Source organism: Hippocampus zosterae, chromosome 6, assembly GCF_025434085.1.
Source record: "Hippocampus zosterae strain Florida chromosome 6, ASM2543408v3, whole genome shotgun sequence".
Lineage (NCBI taxonomy): Eukaryota > Metazoa > Chordata > Actinopteri > Syngnathiformes > Syngnathidae > Hippocampus > Hippocampus zosterae.
In genome coordinates this window covers 2,240,290-2,263,733 of record NC_067456.1, presented here as the reverse complement: position 1 = coordinate 2,263,733, position 23,444 = coordinate 2,240,290, and the positions used below count along the sequence as shown (strand labels likewise).

General features: G+C 50.8%; 3 protein-coding genes across 6 annotated transcripts; 2 read left to right on the top strand and 1 right to left on the bottom strand.

Annotated features, from left to right (window-relative positions):
• The first annotated feature begins 1,311 nt into the window (after window positions 1-1,311).
• On the top strand, window positions 1,312-14,015 carry c5 (complement component 5). The gene is made up of 43 exons (XM_052067512.1): window positions 1,312-1,540; window positions 2,595-2,724; window positions 2,803-2,868; window positions 3,085-3,238; window positions 3,333-3,403; window positions 3,689-3,786; window positions 3,859-3,941; window positions 4,160-4,250; window positions 4,335-4,443; window positions 4,529-4,661; window positions 4,724-4,839; window positions 4,973-5,161; window positions 5,583-5,786; window positions 5,864-6,076; window positions 6,238-6,387; window positions 6,460-6,586; window positions 6,663-6,728; window positions 6,813-7,013; window positions 7,578-7,662; window positions 7,757-7,839; window positions 7,931-8,070; window positions 8,138-8,374; window positions 8,449-8,509; window positions 8,633-8,722; window positions 9,281-9,493; window positions 9,608-9,683; window positions 9,761-9,919; window positions 10,000-10,105; window positions 10,183-10,354; window positions 10,419-10,543; window positions 10,617-10,697; window positions 10,775-10,927; window positions 11,313-11,375; window positions 11,445-11,535; window positions 11,612-11,651; window positions 12,062-12,164; window positions 12,247-12,321; window positions 12,402-12,507; window positions 12,873-12,956; window positions 13,046-13,135; window positions 13,217-13,309; window positions 13,480-13,618; window positions 13,704-14,015. The coding sequence occupies exons 1-43, from the start codon at window positions 1,470-1,472 to the stop codon at window positions 13,840-13,842; spliced, it is 5,076 nt and encodes a 1,691-aa protein (XP_051923472.1). The 5' UTR covers window positions 1,312-1,469; the 3' UTR covers window positions 13,843-14,015.
• A 546-nt stretch (window positions 14,016-14,561) lies between these two features.
• On the top strand, window positions 14,562-19,767 carry LOC127601766 (centriolin-like). 4 transcript variants are annotated; one of them, XM_052067335.1, is made up of 12 exons: window positions 14,562-14,683; window positions 15,200-15,326; window positions 15,413-15,501; window positions 15,783-15,884; window positions 16,053-16,184; window positions 16,274-16,635; window positions 16,702-16,825; window positions 16,910-16,962; window positions 17,133-17,273; window positions 17,900-17,963; window positions 18,538-18,594; window positions 19,074-19,767. In XM_052067335.1, exons 2-12 carry the CDS (start codon window positions 15,221-15,223, stop codon window positions 19,077-19,079), a joined length of 1,236 nt encoding a protein of 411 aa, XP_051923295.1. In that variant the 5' UTR covers window positions 14,562-14,683; window positions 15,200-15,220; the 3' UTR covers window positions 19,080-19,767. The 4 variants fall into 4 exon arrangements, with proteins under 4 accessions (XP_051923295.1, XP_051923293.1, XP_051923294.1 ...); XM_052067333.1 differs by having other exon boundaries at window positions 16,271-16,635; XM_052067334.1 differs by having other exon boundaries at window positions 16,050-16,184.
• Window positions 18,960-22,254, bottom strand: tti2 (TELO2 interacting protein 2). Its single transcript, XM_052067331.1, has 10 exons — window positions 22,119-22,254; window positions 21,208-21,675; window positions 20,967-21,139; window positions 20,840-20,906; window positions 20,612-20,740; window positions 20,409-20,501; window positions 20,129-20,334; window positions 19,882-20,025; window positions 19,467-19,626; window positions 18,960-19,356 (listed from the first exon to the last, which is right to left on the bottom strand). The coding sequence occupies exons 2-10, from the start codon at window positions 21,667-21,669 to the stop codon at window positions 19,267-19,269; spliced, it is 1,524 nt and encodes a 507-aa protein (XP_051923291.1). The 5' UTR covers window positions 21,670-21,675; window positions 22,119-22,254; the 3' UTR covers window positions 18,960-19,266.
• Window positions 22,255-23,444: the final 1,190 nt, after the last annotated feature.

Genomic DNA, 23,444 nt, shown 5'->3' with positions numbered 1-23,444 from the left:
CGGCACCCTTGAAAAAGGAAGCGCGGGAAGTTAGCATGATGCTACCTTACGCAACCGCAAGAATCCAAAATGAATCAAACCGTAACCTCAAAGATCGGCATCAAAACTATCAAATCCAATTCAAATTCAATCACATCCGAAATAATTACAATTAAATCAATTAACATAAAGAATCAATTCGAATAACAACCTTCTGAATCGAAATCTAGGGGGGAGCTGATCTGGATTTTGAAAAAAAAAACCAGTTGAGCAGAGGCGCAGCTAACACTGGGAGTTAGCATAGCAGCATATGACTACTTTGTCTTGCATGCTGCGTGTGCGTTAGCCTAGCATACTAATCTTTTCACTTTGCTGCATGCTCTTAACAGGGAATATAAGATCAGATCTCTTTTTGAATTTTATGTCCCAGCGTTATTAACAATGTGTCATGTATGGTAACATGCTATATACATATACTAATAAAGTGAGTTCACCTACAGTTTGACCTGCTCAAAAGGTTAACATTTATTAACAAAGTCAACAAAGTCAGCAGTCCTGCTAGCTGATGCTAACATGCTGTGTGTGTGTGTGTGTGTGTGAGTGTGTATTCTATGCGCAACCTCACCTTTAGCTCCTGTAGAACAAAATGCTAGGAGGCTGGTTTTAGCAAGCCTGCTAGCTTCGTCATAGTATGCCAACATGCAATATTATATATAGATTTTTTTTTTTAAACTAAAAGCGAGCATGCTAGTATCAGCAAGCCCATTAGTTTGTTGTTGTAATTCCATGCTAACAGGGGGAGCATGTGTGTTCAGAGAAGAGAGGCCGAGCGGAACCCGTGTTGGAAAGCATTCTTCAATTGGTGCTTAAACGCTTTCCGTCTGGCCCGCCTGACGCTTTGGCCGCTGCGTGTCCTCAATGGCGCGCTACGCCAGCCCTTTTTTGGGCCACGAATGACACATTTCAACAACGGAGTGACGCGTCGCGCGCTCAGAGCGCATTTCTCAACGCACCCATAATGTTGACATGCTAAATCAGCGAACAGCGCAACATCGCTTCTTGAACGATGCACAAAGTTCTTGTTGGACATTGACGTCCATTGTACTTTGATTTTGTGAATGGTCTTGCCTCCACTCGGGGGCGATTTTCAGCCCCCGGTCCACATATTTGAAGAAAATGTACCTTCAGCTTCTGCTGCTGCTCTCATATTAGACTGAGACTGCTAGCCAGAATCAATATGTTGCGCAGTGTCCGAAAACACCAAGTGGACCTAGTCACCTTTGGACGCACACACACACACACACACACACACACAGACACATTCAGTGTACACACACAGGAAGTTCCATCGTGTGTTCATGTCTGTGTAGGTGCCGTGTTAAAAGTCAAGTGTCAATGAAGCAACTCTATTTCGACTTTTGCCTTGCGACGCGACTACTTCGGAGGATCATCTTATTTTGTGTGCGTGTGTGTGCGTGTGTGTCTGCGGCATGAAAGTGTGCGTGCTGTTATTGTGCGTGTGTTGCGTGAGCTGGACGGTGAGGGCTCAGCAGGCCACAACGTGAGTTGATATCCTTATTCCATTTATTGAATTAGAATGGACTAAATCTTTATCTCATGTTCAAATGTGTTTTTTTTTTGAATGATTATTTTGTTAATTATGCATTGCTCCTCAAAGGTGCAGAAGTGATCCCACCCTCTCATGACACACTTGTCTTGATGCAACTGGAATCAATTTATTGTTCGAGAGAGCTTGAGTGACATTTGCCGAAGAAACCAAAAAAAAAAGGAAGTCTGAAGACACAAAGATGAATTTGCATTTGTTTTATCGGAAAAGGCCCATCTGAGGGAATTTGCTTCTTCACAAAACACGTTGCCAATCAGGAAAGTTCCTTTGGGACACAACCATAACCACCTGTTTCTCATGTTGCCCCATTGCAAAATTCCTCTTCATTTTGTGGCAGCTAATTCAAATAATCGACCATATGAAGCAGCAGGGAGAGACAGAAAACATGCAGCAAAGTGGTCCTGTAGAACTGGACTTTGAGACTCCTGTGCTCGTGTGATGATGATGAAAAAGAGGAAACGAGGCCAATGGGTTCCAAGCAGCTGCAAGTCATGACGTTGAAGGGCTTGACCACGGCGCCCTCATGTGGCCGCTCTCAGACACTGCATAATGACACATGGACGACGAACACTCCGCGTGTCCATCTTTGCTAGCTCAAAGCTAACCAGCGCGTGTAATTATCATAATAATAATAGAATGTGCTGGAGTCTGTCCCAGCTGACTGCGGGCAGAACCCCCTGGAATGGTCGCCAGCCTAATGCAATACACATTGAGACAAACAGTAACTATCAATGATTGGATCAGTAAAAATTGGGACCGAGGGTGTTTGTGAATGAAGTGCAATCATGCTAACAGTTGTTATGCTAACAATTGGGGAACTTTTGTTTTTCTTCCTCTTCATTTTGTGGTAAAGAAATGTTGGCTGTGATCAGAGTGGAAGACTGCTAGCTTTCTCACAATGTACAGTTTGTGTTCCTGGTGTGACCTCATTAGGCCATGAGCCAATGAGAGCTGAGTGTGTGATCTAGTCTCCGCCCCTTTTCCTCAGTTACCTGGTGAGCGCCCCCATGGTTATGCACATAGACGCGATGGAGACGGTCCTGGTGCAGATGTTTGGGGTCACCCAGGCGGTCAGGGTCTACGTCTTCCTTAAGACCTCCATGGCGCCGGACCACAAGGTTCACTCTCTCACTCGTTCATGCGCCCACTCACTCACTCAATCACTCACTCGTGCCTCCTTTAACTCCCTCTTGCAGGTTCTGTCCCGTCAAGTGGTGACCCTCAACAACCAGAACCAGCACCAGGCCATCGCCTCAGTGAGGGTGAGTGAGATCGACTCATGTACCCCGAAAACTCCTCAGAACTACTCACACTTCTTTGTCTGGCTGAGAATAATTTTTCACTCTTTCGACATAGCGCTTCTCAATAGTTGACGAACAGAGTCACAAAAACATGCCGTGGGGAATGATCGCTAACGTGATCGCATCCGTTGACAATCGTTCCCGACCGCCCAGTCATTCGGTTCTTCTCGTCTTCAGATCTTTTCCGGCCAGCTGGACAAGAGTGTGGATCATGTGATCCTTCACGTCCAATCAGCGGAGATCAACCAACATGTGTCAATACCCGTCAGCCGGCAAAACGGCTTCCTGTTCATCCAGACCGACAAACCTTTGTACACGCCCACGCAGAGCGGTGAGACTCTCCGCTGGTGACAGGAAGTAGCCTGTTGTTTCCTGTGCTGTGGGCGGAGCCGGAGTGACATCACTTCCGTTTTCTGGGTTTGTAGTGAAGGTGCGTGCGTTTTCGTTGAACCAGGAGCTTCATCCGGCAAATCGCAGCGTCTTCCTCACCTTCAAGGTGGGCGGGAACTATTGACGGACTGCCTTCTATTCGTCCACTCGCTCACCCGAGCATTCAGTTCCTCCACTATTCATCCATTCACTCACCCATTCATTCATTGAATTCCTTCACTGGCTCACCCCTTCACACAACGACCCTTTCATCCTTTTAATCACACATTCACTTATCTAGCCACTCATTCACTCACTTACCTCTTCAGTCAATGAGCCATTCGTTCAATCACTCTTTCACTGACAAACCCATTCATACATTTAATCACTCATTCTTCACCCGCTAACCCAGGATCCCGATCATCAGACGGTGGACGTGCAAGAGTTGTTGGACCCGAACAACGGGATCCCATCCATGCAGAACCCCTTCAAGATTCCCATCAGACCAAAGTACTGACCTGGGAACCAGAACCTGAACCTTCCCAGAGCTTCTCAGGATCTGATCTACTGATGTCATTCCAGGTTGGGAGTCTGGTCTATCGAAGCCTCATATTCGGACCTCTTCAGCACCAAAGCCACAACACATTTTGAGATTCGAGAATATGGTGAGACTTGGGCGGGTCAATGGTCTGTGGTCAATGGTTGTGATCCAAGTTAAGGTCTTGGTCTATAGTTCGGATCCTGGTGCAGGTCATGGTCCAGGTGTGCGGGCCTGATCCTGTCCCATATTTCATGGTCTGTAGTCCTGACACAGGATAAGGCCTGAGTCTATGGACCTGGTCAAGTTTAAGGTCGAGGTGTTTGAAAATGTTTGTGTTGTCAGTTCTTCCCAGTTTCTCCATCGTGGTCCAGCCTGAAGTGAACTACATCAGCTTTGGGAACTTTAAGCGTTTCTGCTTCAAAGTGGAGGCCAGGTAAGCAAACAACTCCTCTTCAACCTCTGGCCCACCTCGATCTTATGAATGGTGTTTTCCATCTTGTCCCGGTGTTGCTCTCAGGTATCTTCACGGTGCTCCGGTTTCTTTCGGTGAACTCTTCTTGCGCTTCGGCTACGTGAGCCAGAAGGCACTTCCTGTGATCATCCCACACTCCGTGACCAGAGAGCGAGTCAGACCATTTGCTTTTTCTTCTTCGAGTTGCTCGAATGCATGTGTTGCGTTTTGGTGGTGCAACTACGGATGTGTGTGTTCAGTTGTCGTCATCGGGTGAGATGGACAAGTGCATCAACATGGAGGAGCTTTTGTCCAGTCAAGATGGACCTAAAGACCTTCACGCTCTCATCGGGAAGTTCTTGTATATCGCTGTGCTTCTCCAAGAGGAATATGGTATGCACACATACACACATGGTCAGCTCTCCCAACCCCCAACCTCCTCCTCCGTTACTCAGGTGGTATCAGCCAGGAGGCGGAGTTTTCAGCTGTGAAGTTTGTCAAGTCACCTTACAGTTTGACGCTGGTGTCCACGCCCCCTTTCATCAAACCCGGACTTCCATACACCGTCCAGGTGATGTCTGCTTCACCCAGTCACTCACTCACTCTCTCACTTTCTCAACTTCCTTAACTATTCATTCACTTGTTTACTCACTCACATACTTATTCACATACTCAACCATTCACTCACTCGCTCACGGCGGCAGGTTCTGGTGAAGGACCACCTGGAGCAGGCGGTGAGCCAGGTGGCGGTGCGCGTGTCCCAGCAGCGCATATGGAGTCCAAGTGGCGAGCTGGACGTCAAAGTCTGCCCCGAGCGCGCCCGCAGTCAATCGGAAGGCCTCGCCATCTTTGTCTGCAACACGCCCGCTACAGCCGCCAAGGCCTCTCTCACGGTAAGGAACATGATGACCCCCAACCTGTTATTAACACGCTATTAGCCAGAAATTAGCATACTAACCTGTTATTGACATGTTAATTACCATATTAACATATCTCTTAGTGTCTCCACTACAGCAGCCAAGAGCTAGCTCATGCTAACAGACACAATAGCCATTAACGCACTATCAACGTGCGATTATGTGACTAAGTTGTTATTAACCTGTAATTAACATGTTATTAACCTCCCATAATTATCCTGCTATCAATTTGTAAACTGCAAACTTTACTTTGCAATTCTGTAGGCATTTGTTGTCATTCTATCGCCAATTTGTCCTATTAACCTTTGGGATGATGTTATTCACGTGTAATGTTGTTACACAGTAACTGTTCGGAATGTACTTTTAAGACATTTTTGCGCCAAACGGCTCATTCCAGTTCGAGACGTCAGACACATCGCTCCCGGCCGCCAGTCAGGCTCGCCTGGATCTCACGGCGGTGGCTTACGAGTCTCCAAACCGCCGCTACCTGTACATCGACCTGCCGCTGTCCGGCCAGGCCCTCGAGGTGGGCCACTTCGCCAACATCAAGGTGTACTCGTCCACGCCCGCCTACGTGCCCATCAAGGCGCTTAGCTTCCTGGTGAGGACAGCAGATCGACAGCCTCCGTTTGCACCCCCCCCCCCCCACTGGTCTAACCGACGTCACGTGTCGCTCAGGTGCTGTCCAAAGGCAAGACAGTCCACTTCGGCAGCCATAAATTTGTCGCCAGTGGCGACCACAAGCAAACGCTCAACTTCCTTGTGACGGACGCCATGGTCCCATCCGTACGCGTCCTGGTTTACTACATCCTGCACGCTGAGGGCACATCCGAGCTGGTGGCGGACTCTGTGTGGCTAAAAGTCACCGCCCCCTGCGTTAGCGGACTACAGGTGGGAAACATTGGCACCCTCCACTCACACACATCAAGTCCCCACTAAGATTTTTGTTGAGGAGTGTACTTGAGTGTGGTTTGTGTGTGTGTGTTGTGCGTTGTCATGATCCGCGAGTGTGACATTTATGTGTGTGTGTGTGTGCGCGTGCTATATGACAGACTGAACTGTCATATAAAAGGCGGGACTACAGGCCAAAGGATGAGTTGCAGCTGCACGTCAGGACCAATCAGGAGGGGTTGGTGGCCTTTTCTGCTGTGGACTCTGCCCTCTATCATCTGTACCCCAACTATAGAGACCCTGTCACCATGGTATCTGGACCACTCCACATGAAGAACGGGATTGGTTACGACGTCACTAACAGGATGTGGGCGGGCCCTCAGGTGCTGCGTCACATCAAGGAAAGCGACCAAGGCTGCGGAGGAGGCGGCGGCAAAGACGCAGCGGACGTCTTCCGATTGGCCGGCCTCACCTTCATGACCAACGCCAACGCCCAGCCGGCAGCCGACGGTCAGTCAATGGCGCCAGGAAGTAGTGAACCGGACAGGAAGTACTGAAGAGTCCATTGTGATTGTGTCCGACACAGGTGCGGCGTGCACCGCTGCCGTGCGAAGCAAAAGAGCACTAACGGAAGCGATGAAGAAAGACAAAGGTGACCCGCCGATCTTCAGAAGCGTGCGGACGAGGTCCGTGTCGTCGTAGTTCTTGTCAGTGAGCCCCATCTGTGCGCGTGCAGCCGCCTCGTTTGGAGCCCTGGCGCCGTGCTGCGAGTACGGCATGAAGTACATCCCCAAGAGTGTGACCTGCCAGCAATTCGCTCGGCAGAGCATCCGCCGGACGACGCATCACGTGCAATGTCGCCTCGTCTTCGCAAACTGCTGCGAGTTCGTCCAGCTGCACCTGAACCGGGACCAGACTCTCATCCTGGGCCGCTATGGTCAGTATCCGCTTTTCCACGACGGCCCAGCCTCACACCAACCTCACGCCTTTGGCCTGCATCGGTTTTTCCATGAAAACAAGGCCCAATCAAATGGGGCTGGATTGGTCTGGGATCAATCAACTGGATGTGTGGCGAATCAAGCTACAGGTTTTCCATCCATCTTCCGAACCGCTTGATCCTCACTTGGGTCGCGGGGGGTGCTGGAGCCTATCCCAGCAGTCATCGGGCAGTAGGCGGGGGACACCCTGAATCGGTTGCCAGACAATCGCAGGGCACACATAGACGAACAACCATCCATGCTCACACTCACACCTAGGGACAATTTAGAGTGTTCAATCAGCCTGCCATGCATATTTTTGGAATGTGGGAGGAAACCGGAGCACCCGGAGAAAACCCACGCAGGCCCGGGGAGAACATGCAAACTCCACACAGGGAGGCCGGAGCTGGAATCGAACCCGGTACCGCTGCACTGTGAAGCCGACGTGCTAACCACTGGACTACCGGGCCGCGCTACAGGTTTTGTAGTGGAAAATCTGAATCAGTGTGTGTGTGTGCATTTAGACATGGGGGCTGACTTTGATGCAGCGCCCTCTCTCGTCAGAAGTTTCTTCCCTGAGAGCTGGCTGTGGGAAGTCCAGCCCACCAGGTGAAATCCACCCCCCCCCCACCTCACCCACTACCACAAATAAATCTTTGACCGCATGAGCCGCAACAGGAACTCGTGTTTGTCGTGCTCGCAGAGGAGCTCAGATGTCCGTCACCAGGAGACTTCCCGACTCTCTGACCACGTGGGAGCTGAAGGCCATCGGAATGTTCAGAAACGGTGAGAATGGTTTCCTACCACTGCTTCCTCACCCCCCACCCAGCACCCCACCCCCGTTTCCTCCCTCCAACTTTGCGACGCTCTCCCGCAGGTATATGCGTGTCCAATGCGGTGCAGGTGCCGGTGCGGCTGCCGCTTAGCGTGGACGTGCCACTTCCCTACCAGGTGGTCCGCGGCGAGCAGTTGGAGCTGAGCGGCTCCGTGTACAACCAGCAATCGGATAGCATCACGGTACCGCCGCAGATTCCGTTTCCCACGTGCCTCTCAACCCGAAATCATCGCCCCTTTTCTCCCTCAGTTCTGCGTGACGCTGACGGTCGGACCGCAGGTGTGCCTGCTCCAATCCCGGCCGGCCACCGCGGGGGCGGGGCTTCGTTCCACCGTCTGCCAATGGAGCCTGCTGTCGGCGAGGGACGTGGCCAAGGTGACGTTCACCCTCATGGGCCTGGAGCCCGGAGAACACACGCTGACCTTCACCCTGAAGACTCAGAGTCAGGGAACGCAGGACATCCTGGAGAAGAAACTGCGAGTGGTGGTAGGCGCTCGACGCGACCCCACATCCGAGGTCAAAGGTGACTCTGTGAATGACCGATGAGTTTTTGTCGGTAGCCCGAAGGAGTGAAGATGGAAGATTACTCCGGCGGCATATTGGACCCGCAGGGAATCTACGGTACAGGGCAGCCAAAAGGCCTTTTGCTAGGATTTGTTTATATTTTTTAAAAGGACACGGGGTGGGGGTTAAACCTTCTGTGAGCAGAGCGTTGGCAATGATGTGACGGTGTCATCGCCGCAGGTTCTGAGAAGACCGCGGTGGTGCTGAAGAACCTCCAGCCAGCTAACATCGTTCCCAACACAGTTGTGGAAAGGATGGTGACCATTAACGGTGAGATGTTTTCTGGTTTTCTTCTGCTGAACCAGGTCTTGGTTGCGGGACCAGCAGTCTAGGTTGGGAATTCCCTCTGGCCCCTCGTCTAGTTCCAACATGGATGTACACCAAAGGCATTCCCAAGTCAGCGCCTCCATTTTCCAACTAAGGACCAAAGTCACTTAGTTGCCTGGTTGCTACTTGCCTGGTCTAGGACACAGAACAAATCTATGACACCGTTTCTGGTAATCTGACAATAATAGTAAGAAGAAGAAGAAAAAGAAAGAATCCAGATGGAACGGCGGTTGACCGCTTAGCACCTCTGCCACACAGTGCATTCGATTCCCGCCTGCGGCCTTCCTGTGTGGAGTTTGCATGTTCTCCCTGTGCCTTGCGCGGGTTTTCCTCGGGTACTGTGGTGTCCTCTCACATTTCAAACACGGGTCCGAGTTGGAGTTTGGGTCAAATTTGACTCTGTAAGAGGTTGTAACTCTGTAAGGTTGTAATCTCTTACAGACTTGGAAGAAGTCTGTAAGAGGTTGTTGCCAATGGCCAGTGTCCGCATGTGGCTTCCAGGTGAAGTTCTGGGAGATGTTGTGGAAGTGGTCTTAAACCCTGAAGGCCTACGAGAGCTGATCAACCTCCCCGGTGGTTCGTTGGAGGCCGAGCTGGGCAGGGTCCTCCCTCTGGCCATGGTGTACCGCTACTTGGAGACCACCCAGAGCTGGGACACCCTGGGCGGAGACATCCAGAAGAACTCAGCCAACATGAGACAGAAAATCAAAGAGGGTTCTCTTTCTCTTTCCTTATCGCGTCGTGTCACGTTGGTTTACGCTTGCTTGTCATGAGGTGGACAGGAAGTCGTGAGTTGGAGAGATTAAAAACACGGCTGTGTGTGATTAGGACTGGTCGGCATCTCTTCTTTCCGACGCGGAGACTTCAGTTACAGCATGTGGACCAAGAGGGAAGCCAGTACCTGGTCAGAACACACACACACACACATGCACGGCCAAACGTACAGGTCTCTTGACCATGCTGCTGTCTCCTTTCCGCCAGGCTAACGGCGGCGGCGGTTCGGACCTTGGCTTCCGTGGACCCCGTGCTCCAGGTGGACCGCCAAGCTCTGTCCGAATCTGTGTCCTGGCTGATCCGGAATGCTCAGAACCCGGATGGCTCCTTTTCAGACACGTCCTCCTTCAGAGCCAACAAATTCATGGAAAGTCTACCCTGCCACACCTCAAGTAATATGCGGGGGGGTTGTTTTCCAACATCTGCAACCTTTGTGAATGGCTGCAGGCTGAGGGGGCGGAGCCAGCGGAGCGCTCTCTGTACCTGACATCGCTGGTCCTTATCGCTCTGCGTCGGGCAACCAGCATCAGAGAACGGATCCTGCAACTGAAGGTGGCTCCTCCTTTTCGTCTCCGGCTTTCCGCTCTCGACAGCCAATCGCAGCGCCTTTCTCCGGGTTTCTCCTGCAGTTCCACGACGACAGCATGAGGTCCGCCGCAGAGTACATTTCCCAGCATGCTCAGACGGTGAAGAGCGTCTACGTGCGGGCGCTGGCCACGTACGCCCTGACGCTTCACGACCCAAACAACGCCATCAGTGTCGCGCTCATCAACAGCCTGGAGAGGCTGGCCAAGGAGAAAGGTGTGTGTGTGTGAGTGTGTGTGTGTGTGTGAGAGAGTCTGCTCATGCATGTGTGTGCGTGCAGGACACCCAACTGTGCTCAGGTACTGGCAGGAGTCCGGCACAGCAACGGGTTGGCTCAGACCCGACCAATCAAGCGGCCTGACAGTGGAGACGACGGCGTACGTGCTGCTCAGCACGCTGCTGAAGGTGCGACTCTCTGATTGGACGTCTCTGTGTCCACTCTGACAAGATTGACTGACACGCCAGTTCTTGTTTGAAGGGCCGGATCCCGTACGCCAACCCCATCGTGTCCTGGTTGACCCAAGATCAGCACTATGGACAAGGATTCTACTCTGTGCAGGTACCTCAATGCCATCCCCATCTCGACATGACATTCATCCCACTTCCTGTTTGACACTCCGACTTCCGGCCAATCAGGACACGGTTTTGACTCTGGAGGCTTTGACGGAGTACAGCCGGGTGGTCCCCCGCGCCGTCCTCGACCAGGACATCAACGTCCGCTACGGACGCAAAGGAACGCTGGCTCGGGTCCACCTAAGCCCCTCGCGGCCAGTGGCCACGCCCATCCAGGTGAGGAGGAGGGGCTTGCGTTGGTTCCTCTTGGCGCTTGAACTTGGATCCCTCCGGCAAATGGAAGCTAAGACGTTTGTCACAATATCCATAACGAGCCGAATGACTCATTTCGAGATGAGAACCGAAAAACCCAGTCGCACCACGAGACCCATTGAGACTCCATCGTATCATAAGAGTCTGGAGACTGAATCATAAACGAGACCTCACAGACCGAGAGCTTAGAGACTCAAACATCACACGAGAGCTCGGCTCGACACCTTGGCTTGTCTAGCACGGAAATCAAAAAGGCACTCCCACCTCTGGCCTCGGAGAATCAACTAGCTCGCGAGACCCCAAAGACTCAATGGCAAGTAAGTTTGTAAGTTGTCGTCTGTGCTGTCAGGTGTTGAAGAACGATGACATCACCGTCTCCACGGGATTCGGGAAAGGCGTGTCAAGTGTCAAGGTGGGTGTGGCTTAGCCGAATCAACACACGTTCCCATAATGCACTTGAAATTGAAATTTTGCGTGTCAGATGAAGACGGCGTACTACCAGACCACACCGCCCTCTCGCAACTGCAACTTTGACCTTAGCATCGAGATGGTCGGCGCAGACGCGGAGGACGGTAAGACGTACAAAATGGCTGCCACACCAACTGTCTGTTGACCCTTAACCTTGGCTATTCTTCCTCCTCCTCTCAGGCCCCAGCATCCGTGAACCGCACCTTTCCGCGTGTGCCAAGTAAGACAAATTAGCCGTTAGCCTCTGTGCTAACTAGCCCGCATGCTAAAGCTGTAACTCCGGTCCTGGCAGTAGTAGTGGGAAGTTAACCAAGTGGCGCAAATATATGGTTACCATACTGAAGTCGATTTTACAAATGTCTGATCAAATGACTAAAGGTCCCATCAAATTATTTTTTGATGGGACAGGAGCCGGAAAAATGGCTGAGGGCAACAACGCGGCTGCATCAGATGAGTTGAGGAATAAACCGAAAATGTTGCGTCACGCTGCCGCATTATTATTATTATTATTATTATTATTTCTAACCCGTTTATTTTGCAAACCCAATAAAGGACGATGACACAAAATATTGGCACGGCACCTTTGAGTAGTTCCGGAGTATGCGGGTCATCTTTTTTCACGTTTTGCAGGTACAAGCCTCCTCCCAATGAGCTGGCGACCGAGTCCACAATGACGGTCATGAAGATCCAGCTGCCGACCGGCGTGGAGGCACACCTGGAGGACCTGAGACAGGCGAGTCCTACCTCCGATGCCGATGATGTAGCAAAACGTTGCCCCCCCCCCAAAAAAAAAACCCTATGCTAACATGTTGCAGTTCCGAGATACAATGGAACCTGTCATCTCCCACTACGAGCTTCAAGGTACCACGGTCGTCATCCAGATGGACTCGGTGAGCACTGAAAACACCCGGACGCCTTCCTCATGACCCCCTTGCGCCATCTCTGATGACTTCCTGTCTGGGGTTGCTAGGTTCCGTCTGACGTGTTTCTGTGCGTCAGCTTTCGGATCCGCGTTGGCTTCAAGGTGGGCGGGGCCAGCAAGTCTCTGCTGACTGTTTCTGAGCCTCAGGACAAAGGTGAGAACATCCTTGGTATGGAAATCCAAGTGGAGGACGATTGAACTTCTAGACGAGGACAATGGACAATGTAATCCACTCGGCAAAGGCTTGTAGTTCTCTGAAGACCTGGTGCTCGAGTTGCCGAATTAGCCTCAATGCTAGCTGTCAAATCAGACTTTGGTTCACTTTCTATGCAATTTTTTAAAAACTTTCCTCTTGTTTTATGTTGAGGGAAGAAATTTCATCTGTGCTAAATGTTACCCATACAGTTTGACAATAGAAGCATAATTAGCGTTGCAATTACACTGGAATAATGGCTAATCCGAACAAAAAAATGCGCTCAAGTTGCGTCAGTGGAGATGAATGTTGTTGTTCCTCCGTAGGAAGTTTGTGTAGCAAAGCCTTCTCCTACACGGAGCAGAAGCTGCAGCGTTTCTGCGTGGCTGACCAGTGCCAATGCATGACAGGTGACTCCTCCCCCCCGCAAGCTGATTGGTTGCCAGTCCACCAGGTGCCGTTTCATTGAACGTGCGTCATGTAACTTGTGTGGTCACAGCCGCGTGCGCGACCTACAGAGCCAAACCCGACGTGACCTTGACTGCCGCCAAACGCCTCCAGGAAACGTGTCAGCCTCACATCAAATACGGTGAGGATGCCACAACGCCGTCACGTTCTGCACCGAGACCCCCGAACGCGGCGCCAGCGTGATGCCACTCCGTGTTTGCAGCTTATAAACTGCAAGTCAAGTCTTCGCAAACAGAAGGAGACTTTGTGACCTTCACAGCCAACGTCCGTGAAGTCCTCAAGAACACAGATCCGGGTAATTCCAACAGACCCTGAAGACTCAATTGCCTACAAGCGCTGTCTAAAAATAATCTCAGTAGAAAACAGAAACTGATCATTAGAGTCCATGAAGAAGATTGTAAATTAGGCCATGGAGGAGTCGCGACGGTGGCGGCCATGATGTGCGTGTCACGTGCCGTTTATTAGGGTTCGAGACGTTGAGTTCCGGCTCCGAGGTGGAGCTCATCAAGAAGGTGACGTGCGACCTGGTCCACGTGGAGCTAAACCGGCAGTATTTGCTGATGGGATCCAGCGGGTCCGAGGTGCAAGTGGGCCACGCCTCCAGGTGAGCGTACCGCCCGTTTTCAGGGAAGGCTCCCGGGTGGACCCCCGGCCCCGCCCGGCTTTTACATTGCAGTTGCGGTCCTCAGGTTCCGCCTTCCCCTGGACGCTGACGCCACACTGGAGCCGTGGCCCACCCAATGTGAAGATCCGGTTTGCTCGGCGCAAACGGCCAGCATGGACGAGTACGCTCTCGACCTACAGCTCTTCAGCTGTCCAAAGGCCTGATGGTGTCACCTGACGTCGGCGGCATGCCGGGGCATAACATGCCGACAGCAAGTTATGCAAATCACCTTGACGTCATGACAAAACTGCGACATGACTGACGAAACTTTGACATGATGACTGCTTGGCGTGATGTGACGTCACTTTCACTGATGAAAAACATGGACGACACACGAGTCAAGGAATGACTGGCTTTGCATTGACTTTTTTGAACAACGCACATTGAGTGCTCACAATTCTTTGATGCAACGCGTCAAATAAAATAAAATGCCATGAGAAAATAGCACTTGTGTCTCACGTCGCATGAGCAAGATTAAGGTGGCTGCTTAAGTGATTACCATGGAGACGCAGATAATGCTTCTTATGGATCCTTCTTAAGACTCGTGCGAATACGAGCTAATGCTGGTCTCCTTGGCAACCACGCAACTGAAAAATGTGACTCATTTATTTGCTTGGTTGGTTTTTTTGGAGGGTCTAAAGTTGCGCGCGATGTTTCTGCTGTGAACTTTGCCTTTTTGTCAAGTCTGCTTCAGCCACTCGCCGTAGTTCAAATGTTTGTAAGTTTCCGCTAATGAAAAGCCAACTGCTTGTATGGGAGCTTTCATAATAAAAGCGTAACGCAGCTCTTTACTGCGGGATCCTTTTATTGTGAAGCGCTTGTAAGGAAATCAAAGCAATTTTTAAACAAGGCACCCGCGGGAGTGGCTGTCATGTGACTTCCCCGTTAGCCGCTAAGCTAACGAGCTGTGCGTGCCGCGGACTCGAAAGTCGAGCACAAAACATTTGCAAGGTCAAAATATTCTTGAATGATTCCAGGAGCGCTGAAGATGACGACCGAGCAAAGGTAGTGTCAAATGTGAACAGGAAACACAGCAGCCTGCTTTAAAAGTTCCTTTTTTTCTATGTTGACTTCGTTTTATTAAATAAGATGAGACGAGTTGTGGTTGTCTTTTACTCGTCGCGGTGCTAAACTGACACACATGAAAAATCTTCTAAAATTCGCTTTAAATAATACAATGGCTGCCGTCTTATCCAATAATCGAAGGTAACACCTGTTGACGTCAAGCCAAGTGCAAGCCTTCTGGTCCGGACACTTCATCCGTTTTCGGAGTCCGTCACCAGTCGAACCGTGATTACAGCACCCAAACTCATCGAGAACAGGCTGATATTTTTCCACAAGTCAACAAGACGCAACATCTTGTTTCGAAATATGGTGTGGACGCGGGTAGATAGGGACCGGCTCGCGTGGCCAAACCAAAAATCTGTATAGAATTGATGCCCTTTATAAAACCACTGAAAAAAATCTATAAAGGGCCAAAAGATTTTCAATAAGGTGAAGTACATTTTCCTTGAAAAACAGTGCCCACCTGAGCGTAAGGGGATGAGCATGAAGCCGAGTGACATGAACGCTCGCCTTGAGGACGCCCTGTCCCGCATCGCCGTGGAAACACAAGAGATACAAGAGCTGGAGCAGCAGTTGACGGATGGTGAGGACAGGCGTCGGCCCATCACAGGCCTCCTCTTTTTTCTCATCCTCCTTGTGAGCAAATTTCTTTTGTCGTGTGGTCTCCAGGGCAGATCTTGGCCAATGAGCTCCTGCAGAAGGACCTGGAGGGGATCCTCAGTGGACTTCAGGAATATCTCCGAGGACTTCGACTTAAGGTACCACTTCACCAATTCCGCAATGTTGTGCTTCTTTGTTCCATCTTTTTTATGGTTCATTTCCCTCGAGAAGAGGCAACTGTACAGTATACTGCAATAAAACTAGTACGCTGGAGACGTGTACTTGCCTTGCACCTGAGTAAAAAAAAAACCAAAAAAATTCTGCTAGCTTACTGCTAACACATAAAGCGAAATGCCACAGTTGGACATCTATGCTAATAATTAGCATAGATGTTACCATGCTCATGTGGCGCAAGTAATTCCGCTTGCTCTTGTTTCAGGCCAGTGAGCTGCAGGCTGAGAATGAAAGTCTTCAGCGCCACCTGGAGGATGCTCAGAGACGCCGCAAGAAGCTGGAGGACACGGCCCGGGTTTGTGATCAGGTGACCTTTGAACCTGCGTCACGGGGACGCTCGGCTCACCAACTGAGTGGTGTTATTTTCCCGTTCAAAGTTTCGACAAATGACGTGGCACGTTTTGTTCTGAAAGCTAATTTTTCCACTGGGATAGGGGGGGGGCGTGTCTGACGTTTGATGACGTGTCCGCAGAAGATGGCGGCCCAGCAGGAGGCGCTGGCGGCGCTGAAGTCGGAGGCCCAGGTGCTGAAATGGCAGAAGGCGGGTCTGGAGGCGGAGCTGAAGGAGATGAGGGAGGAGCTAAACCAGCAGCTCACACTGGGACAGGTGAGCCCACGCTCTCAAAACCACACCATCCGATAAGAGGAAACGCAAGCCCGCCACTTCTTGAGCGTTGATGATGTCAAACACAGCAGACCAAAACCAGAACCAGCGTGGCGCAAACCCAGCAACAAATGGCCAGACTGCAGGACCAGCCGGACCACAATCGCATTGCCCAACTCGAGGACCGTGTGACCCAATACCAGAACCACATAACCCAACTACAAGAACAGTCTTCCGAGCACCACAAGCACATAGACCAGCTCGAAGACCAGCTGACCCGATACCGGAAGCGCATCACCCAACTTGAACATTCTCTGGCCCACCACCACAAGTGTGTCACCCGGGCGGAATCTCCGTCAACGGCAAGTGTCGTCAACGCCAGGACGCCCGGAATGGGGCGGGCTTGCCGCCTGTCGGGGGGCGCCAACGGCAAACCGAAACCCCACGCAGACAGGTAACGCACGCAACCCCCTGACAGCACCGCGCCGTTCGCCGTGTGAGCGTGTTGATGTGTGTGTAGGAGCGTGTTGCAGCTGTGTGAGGAGGTTCAGTGCGTGGAGCAAACCCTTCACAAGAGACGAGCCGAACTTCGCGAGGCCGACAGACGCTTGATGCACGTGCACGCGCGTTTCCATAGCAACCAGGTACACGCACGTACACGTAGCCAGGGGTCGACAAAAGACACACGAGACGGGACAATGAGCGAAAGAGACTTGTTTGTCTTCCAGGCCGCGTCCCAGCACAGCGCCACCACTCTGAAGCAGATGGCACTGCGCCTCAGGTCAACAAACGCACTTTTCAACACTACTTAGAATTTTAAATATGTTTAAATATAAAATAAACTCACTCAAAATCACGCTAAAGCAGGAAACGTATCACATTCGAATGTGGAATCCCATCACGTTAAAACTTGGCACTTTACTATGTGAAACAACTTTCATACAAACCCAGAGCCCTGCGGGATGAGGAGGCGGAGCTTAGGAGGCGGACCAGGGCGGAGCATCAGCGGTTGAGAGCAGTGGAGGCGGAGCTCAGTGACAGGGAGTCAGAGTCCCAAGAACTCTGCACCACAGTGCACATGGCCACATGCAGGTATGCACACACACAGACACACACACACACACACACACACACAGATTTAGCGGTTATGAAAATTGAAAGTGCATTTTCAAAATTTTCGAAGGAGAAATTGTTGTCTAAGGTTTTGGACAAGTCGTGGTGAGATGGCATGGATCATATTTGGTATGCGTCAACCCGAAACAAAATGCGCTCTGAAAATTGAACCGAAATGGGCACGATTAGCCGTTTGACCTTTTGAAGAGGTCAAGCTTCCAATGATAAACGCAAGAGACGCTTTGCAAACAGGTAACACACTTTGCGCTGATGCCTCTTTGCTCCGTTCTTAATGTGATGCGCATTGTTTGTCGTGAGGTTTTCAAAAATAGCGCGAGCCACCTTCCTCATGCAAATAAAAAATTCGGAACCTTTCAATTGAATTTCCGAGCTTTGAGACAAAGACTGCAATTCAGAGTCAAGTACAACTTGACTGAAAAATGCCAAAGTGGGCGGCCATAGGTTCTCTTCCGAGGGGCCGCATACACAAACGTCGTCGAATTTTCGCTCATTTCGTGCTGTCAATTAACCTTAAGCACAGCTAAAAATATGCCAATTAAAATTCAATTTATAGTGCGTCATATTTGTCATTTGTGCGTGTGCAGACTAGCTGAGCTTGTGCGTGCGTGTCAGGAGGCTGATGCATGCTTGGACCGGACCCTCACTCAGGTATGACACACACACACACATTCCTGCACTTGTGGCACAGTGAGGACCAGGTAAAAAGGCCTACAAAGCGAGGACCACCCTTTCTGCTCGACAAAGGAATGAAAAAGACACATTTCTAGACACAGGAGGGCTCCCTTAGCCAATACATTCCTTTAGATTAAATACACACACACACACACACACATTCCTGCACTTGTGGCACAGTGAGGACCAGGTAAAAAGGCCTACAAAGCGAGGACCACCCTTTCTGCTCGACAAAGGAATGAAAAAGACACATTTCTAGACACAGGAGGGCGCCCTTAGCCAATACATTCCTTTAGATTAAATACACACACACACACATTCCTGCACTTGTGGCACAGTGAGGACCAGGTAAAAAGGCCTACAAAGCGAGGACCACCCTTTCTGCTCGACAAAGGAATGAAAAAGACACATTTCTAGACACAGGAGTGCGCCCTTAGCCAATACATTCCTTTAGACTAAATGCACACACACACACACACACACACACACACACACACACCATTGCTGATGTTCCACTCGGGTTCCAATGCTTTTGATGGTCTCGGTACAGGTGGAGCGGGCAAAGGCGGACCTTCAGGGCATGGAGGCGGAGCATCGCAGACTCAAGGTGAGAGCGCGCCTGTGCATTGACGCAACGTTCGCGCAATCTGTCAGCGGTTGGCGTTCGTGGCTTCGTTTACTCGGAAGACCAAAAGGTCAACGCGAGTGCCGAATGCGAAACGCCACGGACGGGCAAACAAATAGACTACAAGAAAACTCATGAAATAAGTAAAGCGAAAGATCGTTTTTGCTCTTTAAAAAAAAGCTGTGTTGAAAAACAATTAACCAAAACTAGGTTTTAGATTTTGCAAACCAATCATTGCAAAAATGTCCTTTTGTTATCGTCTTTGTGAGTGAATATCATACAGGAGCTTTCGTGTCGGTATGATGCTGCGTCTGTGCAGAAAAAGGAGGACAGTCAATGTGTTGTTGGGGGGGTTGGGGTTTACTTTATTACATGATACATTTGTGTACTTCAAAACACTTTTCAGCCCTCTTTTCCTTATTTGTGTGTGTGTGTGTGTGTGTGTGTGTGTGTGTGTGTAGCGCTGAGTGTCGCTATCTGATCCGAGTGCTACACCGCAGCAATGACGTCTATGAGGAAACGCCGCTCAGTGCAAACTCGCCGTTTGGCTGCGAACGTCCCAAACTTCTTTTTGAAGTGCGGCGGGAGGAAACAGGATGCGGAGCGCACGCGTGACTTGGAACGTGGGACGCCGACGGCTCACGTCCGACGGGATCAGCTCTTCTCCTTCGCCGCGGTGATTGTTGCCAGGCAACTCGCCACCTCGGGAGCACAACAGCTCGCGTCCACCTGCTCCAGCGCACACTGACACACACGCACACACATTTATTGTGTTAGCACGTTAGCGCTGTGCTTTAAAAACACACACGCACACAGAGTTGAGGCAACATGCTAGCGAGTTAGCAGATTAGCACCTGCAAGTGTCCGTGGGCGGCGGCGTCCAGCAGCGCGAGGCATCGAGCGGCCCGGCGGCTCAGCTGACGGGCGACGTCGCGGCGGAGGCTCGCCTCGGACGAAGTGTCCACCACCAGGCGCAGCAAACACGGCAGCCACAGGTTGACGCTACCCGCTAACCTGCGGGTGGTGACGTTGGCGCTCAGCAAGGTAACGTTCCAGTTACTTGTTTGAGCATTTTCGCAACACCTTCTGAAACTATCCTATTGTTGTTTTGTTTAGTTTTGCTGCAAATCTATTATAAACGTAATTTTTTAATCACTTGTATTCTTTTTTTCTCTCCAACACTTAATTGGAGGTGCGCCTTCTTCCTCCAAAGACACCTTATAGGGCGTAAAATACGCTAAATGCTAACGCACGCATGCGTGCGCTTACCGTGGCCACGCCGCCGTAATGAGTTGCTGGAGGGCTTCGAGCGTGTCGAGTCTCGCGAGCTCTTCGGGGGGGTCGCTGACCTCCAGGTAGCCCGGCACCACGCGACTCAGACGCCCCAAGTGGCGACACGCGCACACTCCCATCCTAAACACACACACACACACGCAGAACGTCACTGTGAAACGTTGGGTGGGGGAGTTAGCGGTAGCCGTGACTTTGACACATACATGGAGACATCAGTACGCACCTTTGCAGGTAGCTCGGCAGCGCCTGCGCGTAGACCCTCCTGAGCGCCACCTTGTGTTCGGCCTCCATGCGCGTGAGAAGCAGACGCAGCACGTCGTCGTGGCGACGGGCCGTCCGGCGGCGGCCCGTCGAGGCGGCGGGGCGCGCGGCCGCCGAGGGGGGGTTCTCCAAAACGGCCAGCACGTCCAACAGGCACGACAACGCCAGCTGTGCGTGCGTAACGGCAGACGGCGTGAGTGAGGTGCGGTCGCCGTGGCGATGTGCGCACATGGGTGCGTTACCCGCATGATGTCGGCGTTTGAGCCGTGCAGATGTTTGAACAGCGCCTCGTACATCACGTCAGCCCGGTTCAACGCGCGCAGCTCGCTGGCAGCCTAAAGACGCGCACGCATAATTTAAGTACTGAATATGAGTGGGGGGGGGGGGGTGCGGGGAGCACTTTGGAGTGTGAGCATGTATGGCGACTGCGTGTTTGTGTGCTGACCGTGTTGCTGACAATATGGTGCAGGCAGCGAATTCCCAGCATGCACTTGTTTGCCTCATGGTGGTCGCTGAGGAGGAGGGCGGGGCCCAGGAGGCGGGGCAGCTGAGAGGCCAGGAAGGGGCGTTGCACCTGCACCCGCAATGACATCACTCAAGCCTTCGGCCAAATGGGAGAGAGAACGTAACCGGCGACGCCTTCAACGGATCGCGTGCTCGGTCTGCGTCGCACCTGGAAAAGCGTCCACGCGAACACCGAGTCGACCTCGTCGATCTCGTCGCATCGCTGCCGCGCTTCCCTGAAACGCACGCTCGTTGGTTACACCCGAAAGGACTAGCGTGACGGCGGCCGTCGTTACCTGCCGAGTGCGGGCTGCAAGACGTCCAGGACCGCCCCAAGGAGACCCGCCTCGGCGTCAGGCCCGCCCCCTGCCAGCATGTGGGCGGAGTCTTGCCAGCCTCCCGCTGCCAGCAACTGCGACTCCAGACCGCGAGACGCTTCTCTCGACGCGCGGCTCGTCCAAGAGCGCTCCTGAAAGCGCGGTAATTAGAACAACTCGCATACACACACAATGTGGCTGCGTGTTTGTTTGCATCAACCTGCATGTGCGTGGCGGCAAACACGCAAACGTGCGGCGCCACGGCCAGCGTCACAGCCCGGGCTCGGCGGTCCGGGCCCGCTGCCTGAAGTTTAGCCAGCAGGGCTTGCAGGGCACCGGCCACAGCGGGCACGTCGGCGTAGTGACGTAGCGCGGGGGGTCCGGCATTGGTGACGTCACATGGCAGCAGGGAAGCGCGGCCGATCAGAGCGCAGACGACAGAGACGTACGCCGCTTCCAACCGGGTTGGCCCATCGATTGGCCCCAGCAACCAATGGGGATCGGCCGATCGGAAGATCCAGCCCACCCGGTGGACAGGGAGGCTGGGGTCCGGGGGTTGGCCCATCAAACGCCGCTGCAGCTCGGGCAGGAGCGCGGTGATGGGCGGGAGGGATCCGGAGGGGAAGGGGCGCTCCTCATCATCCAGCTCGTCATCATTAAGTAAGGCTGAAAAGTCCGTCATGGGCGGCTGACACCCGCCCCCAGCCCCCAAGAAAAATCATTAGTGAGATGAATATTTTTTGAGATACTGTAACATATGACCATTTTATTGATAAACTGTTTACTCTCTTTCAACTATTTTGTCGTTTTTAATTTCGCCCTCTTTGACGATGACGCAATTAAGACGCACGGCGCTTTGGGGGTCTCCTGAAAAATGAGGATTTTGGAGGTACAACAATTTCACCCAACGCCAGGGATTTATCAGATTTTTTACATATATTAATATATCATAAATACATCTATTAATGTAGGCATTACGAATATAAGAAAAAACACGTTTTCACATCGTCAACGCTGCACAGAAATATAAGGCGCTTTTAAAATTCAAATTTTCACCACAACAATTCATAATTAACCGCAATAACATTAATATGTGCATGCTGATTAAGTCCGCTAATGTGTCGTGTTTACCTTTTACAAGAATAAGCCCGAGTGAATCATTTTTGAATGCCAAAAAAAAACACCCCACAATGGACACTTCCGCCTTTAGTGCGTCCTTCGTTCAAAAGGTTCCCCCCAGAAACAAAAACAAGGCAAGCAAGGTGTCGGTCGTCAAACGTGAACTGGCGTCTTTTTGTGAAATTTCAAATTCTAAAAACTCAGATCAACATGAAGGAACACCCATACACTTTAAATAACACCACAGTTCAAGTTTAAGTGGTTTGAATAAACGTCATTTTTATTGAGCAAAGATTGGGTTGCTAGAACATATGAAGATACTTCGATGGATGGATGGATCCGAGTCAGCAAAATTGGTCTGGCCCAGCTCTGGGGGGAAAAAAACGACCATGTTTAGTAAGTGATTTTAACTCGAAAAAAACGACCATGTATAGTAAGGCGTTTTTAGCCGAAAAAAAGGACCATGTAATGTAAGGCGTTTTTGACCGAAAAAAACGACCATGTATAGTAAGGCGTTTTTAGCCGAAAAAAAGGACCATGTAATGTAAGGCGTTTTTGACCGAAAAAAACGACCATGTATAGTAAGGCGTTTTTGATCGAAAAAAAAACGACCATGTCTAGTAAGGCGTTTTTAGCCGGAAAAAAACCCGACCATGTATAGTAAGGCGTTTTTAGCCGAAAAAAGGACCATGTAAAGTAAGGCGTTTTTGACTGGAAAAAATGACCATGTATAGTAAGGCGTTTTTGACCGAAAAACCCGACCATGTATAGTAAGGCGTTTTTAGCCGAAAAAAGGACCATGTAAAGTAAGGCGTTTTTGACTGGAAAAAATGACCATGTATAGTAAGGCGTTTTTGACCGAAAAAAACGACCATGTATAGTAAGGCGTTTTTGACCGAAAAAAACGACCATGTTTAGTAAGTGATTTTAACTCGAAAAAAACGACCATGTATAGTAAGGCGTTTTTGACCGAAAAAAACCAACCATGTATAGTAAGGCGTTTTTAGCTGAAAAAAACGACCATGTATAGTAAGGCGTTTTTGACTGAAAAAAACGACCATGTATAGTAAGGCGTTTTTAGCCGAAAAAAGGACCATGTAAAGTAAGGCGTTTTTGACTGGAAAAAATGACCATGTATAGTAAGGCGTTTTTGACCGAAAAACCCGACCATGTATAGTAAGGCGTTTTTAGCTGAAAAAAACGACCATGTTTAGTAAGTGATTTTAACTCGAAAAAAACGACCATGTATAGTAAGGCGTTTTTGATCGAAAAAAAACGACCATGTATAGTAAGGCGTTTTTGACTGAAAAAAACGACCATGTATAGTAAGGCGTTTTT

Excerpts from the sequence above, each read along its gene's own strand:
- c5 (XM_052067512.1), top strand. The coding sequence starts at position 1,470 with ATGAAAGTGTGCGTGCTGTTATTGTGCGTGTGTTGCGTGAGCTGGACG. Across the intron at positions 6,388-6,459 it reads ATAGAGACCCTGTCACCATG|GTGCTGCGTCACATCAAGGA; the intron begins GTATCTGGACCA and ends GCGGGCCCTCAG. Across the intron at positions 11,536-11,611 it reads CGGCGCAGACGCGGAGGACG|GCCCCAGCATCCGTGAACCG; the intron begins GTAAGACGTACA and ends TCCTCCTCTCAG.
- LOC127601766 (XM_052067332.1), top strand. The coding sequence starts at position 15,221 with ATGAGCATGAAGCCGAGTGACATGAACGCTCGCCTTGAGGACGCCCTG. Across the intron at positions 15,885-16,049 it reads CGGCCCGGGTTTGTGATCAG|AAGATGGCGGCCCAGCAGGA; the intron begins GTGACCTTTGAA and ends ACGTGTCCGCAG. Across the intron at positions 17,274-17,899 it reads GTGCACATGGCCACATGCAG|ACTAGCTGAGCTTGTGCGTG; the intron begins GTATGCACACAC and ends GTGCGTGTGCAG.
- tti2 (XM_052067331.1), bottom strand. The coding sequence starts at position 21,669 with ATGACGGACTTTTCAGCCTTACTTAATGATGACGAGCTGGATGATGAG. Across the intron at positions 20,335-20,408 it reads CAAACGCCGACATCATGCGG|CTGGCGTTGTCGTGCCTGTT; the intron begins GTAACGCACCCA and ends ACGCACGCACAG. Across the intron at positions 20,026-20,128 it reads CTGCCGAGCTACCTGCAAAG|GATGGGAGTGTGCGCGTGTC; the intron begins GTGCGTACTGAT and ends GTGTGTGTTTAG.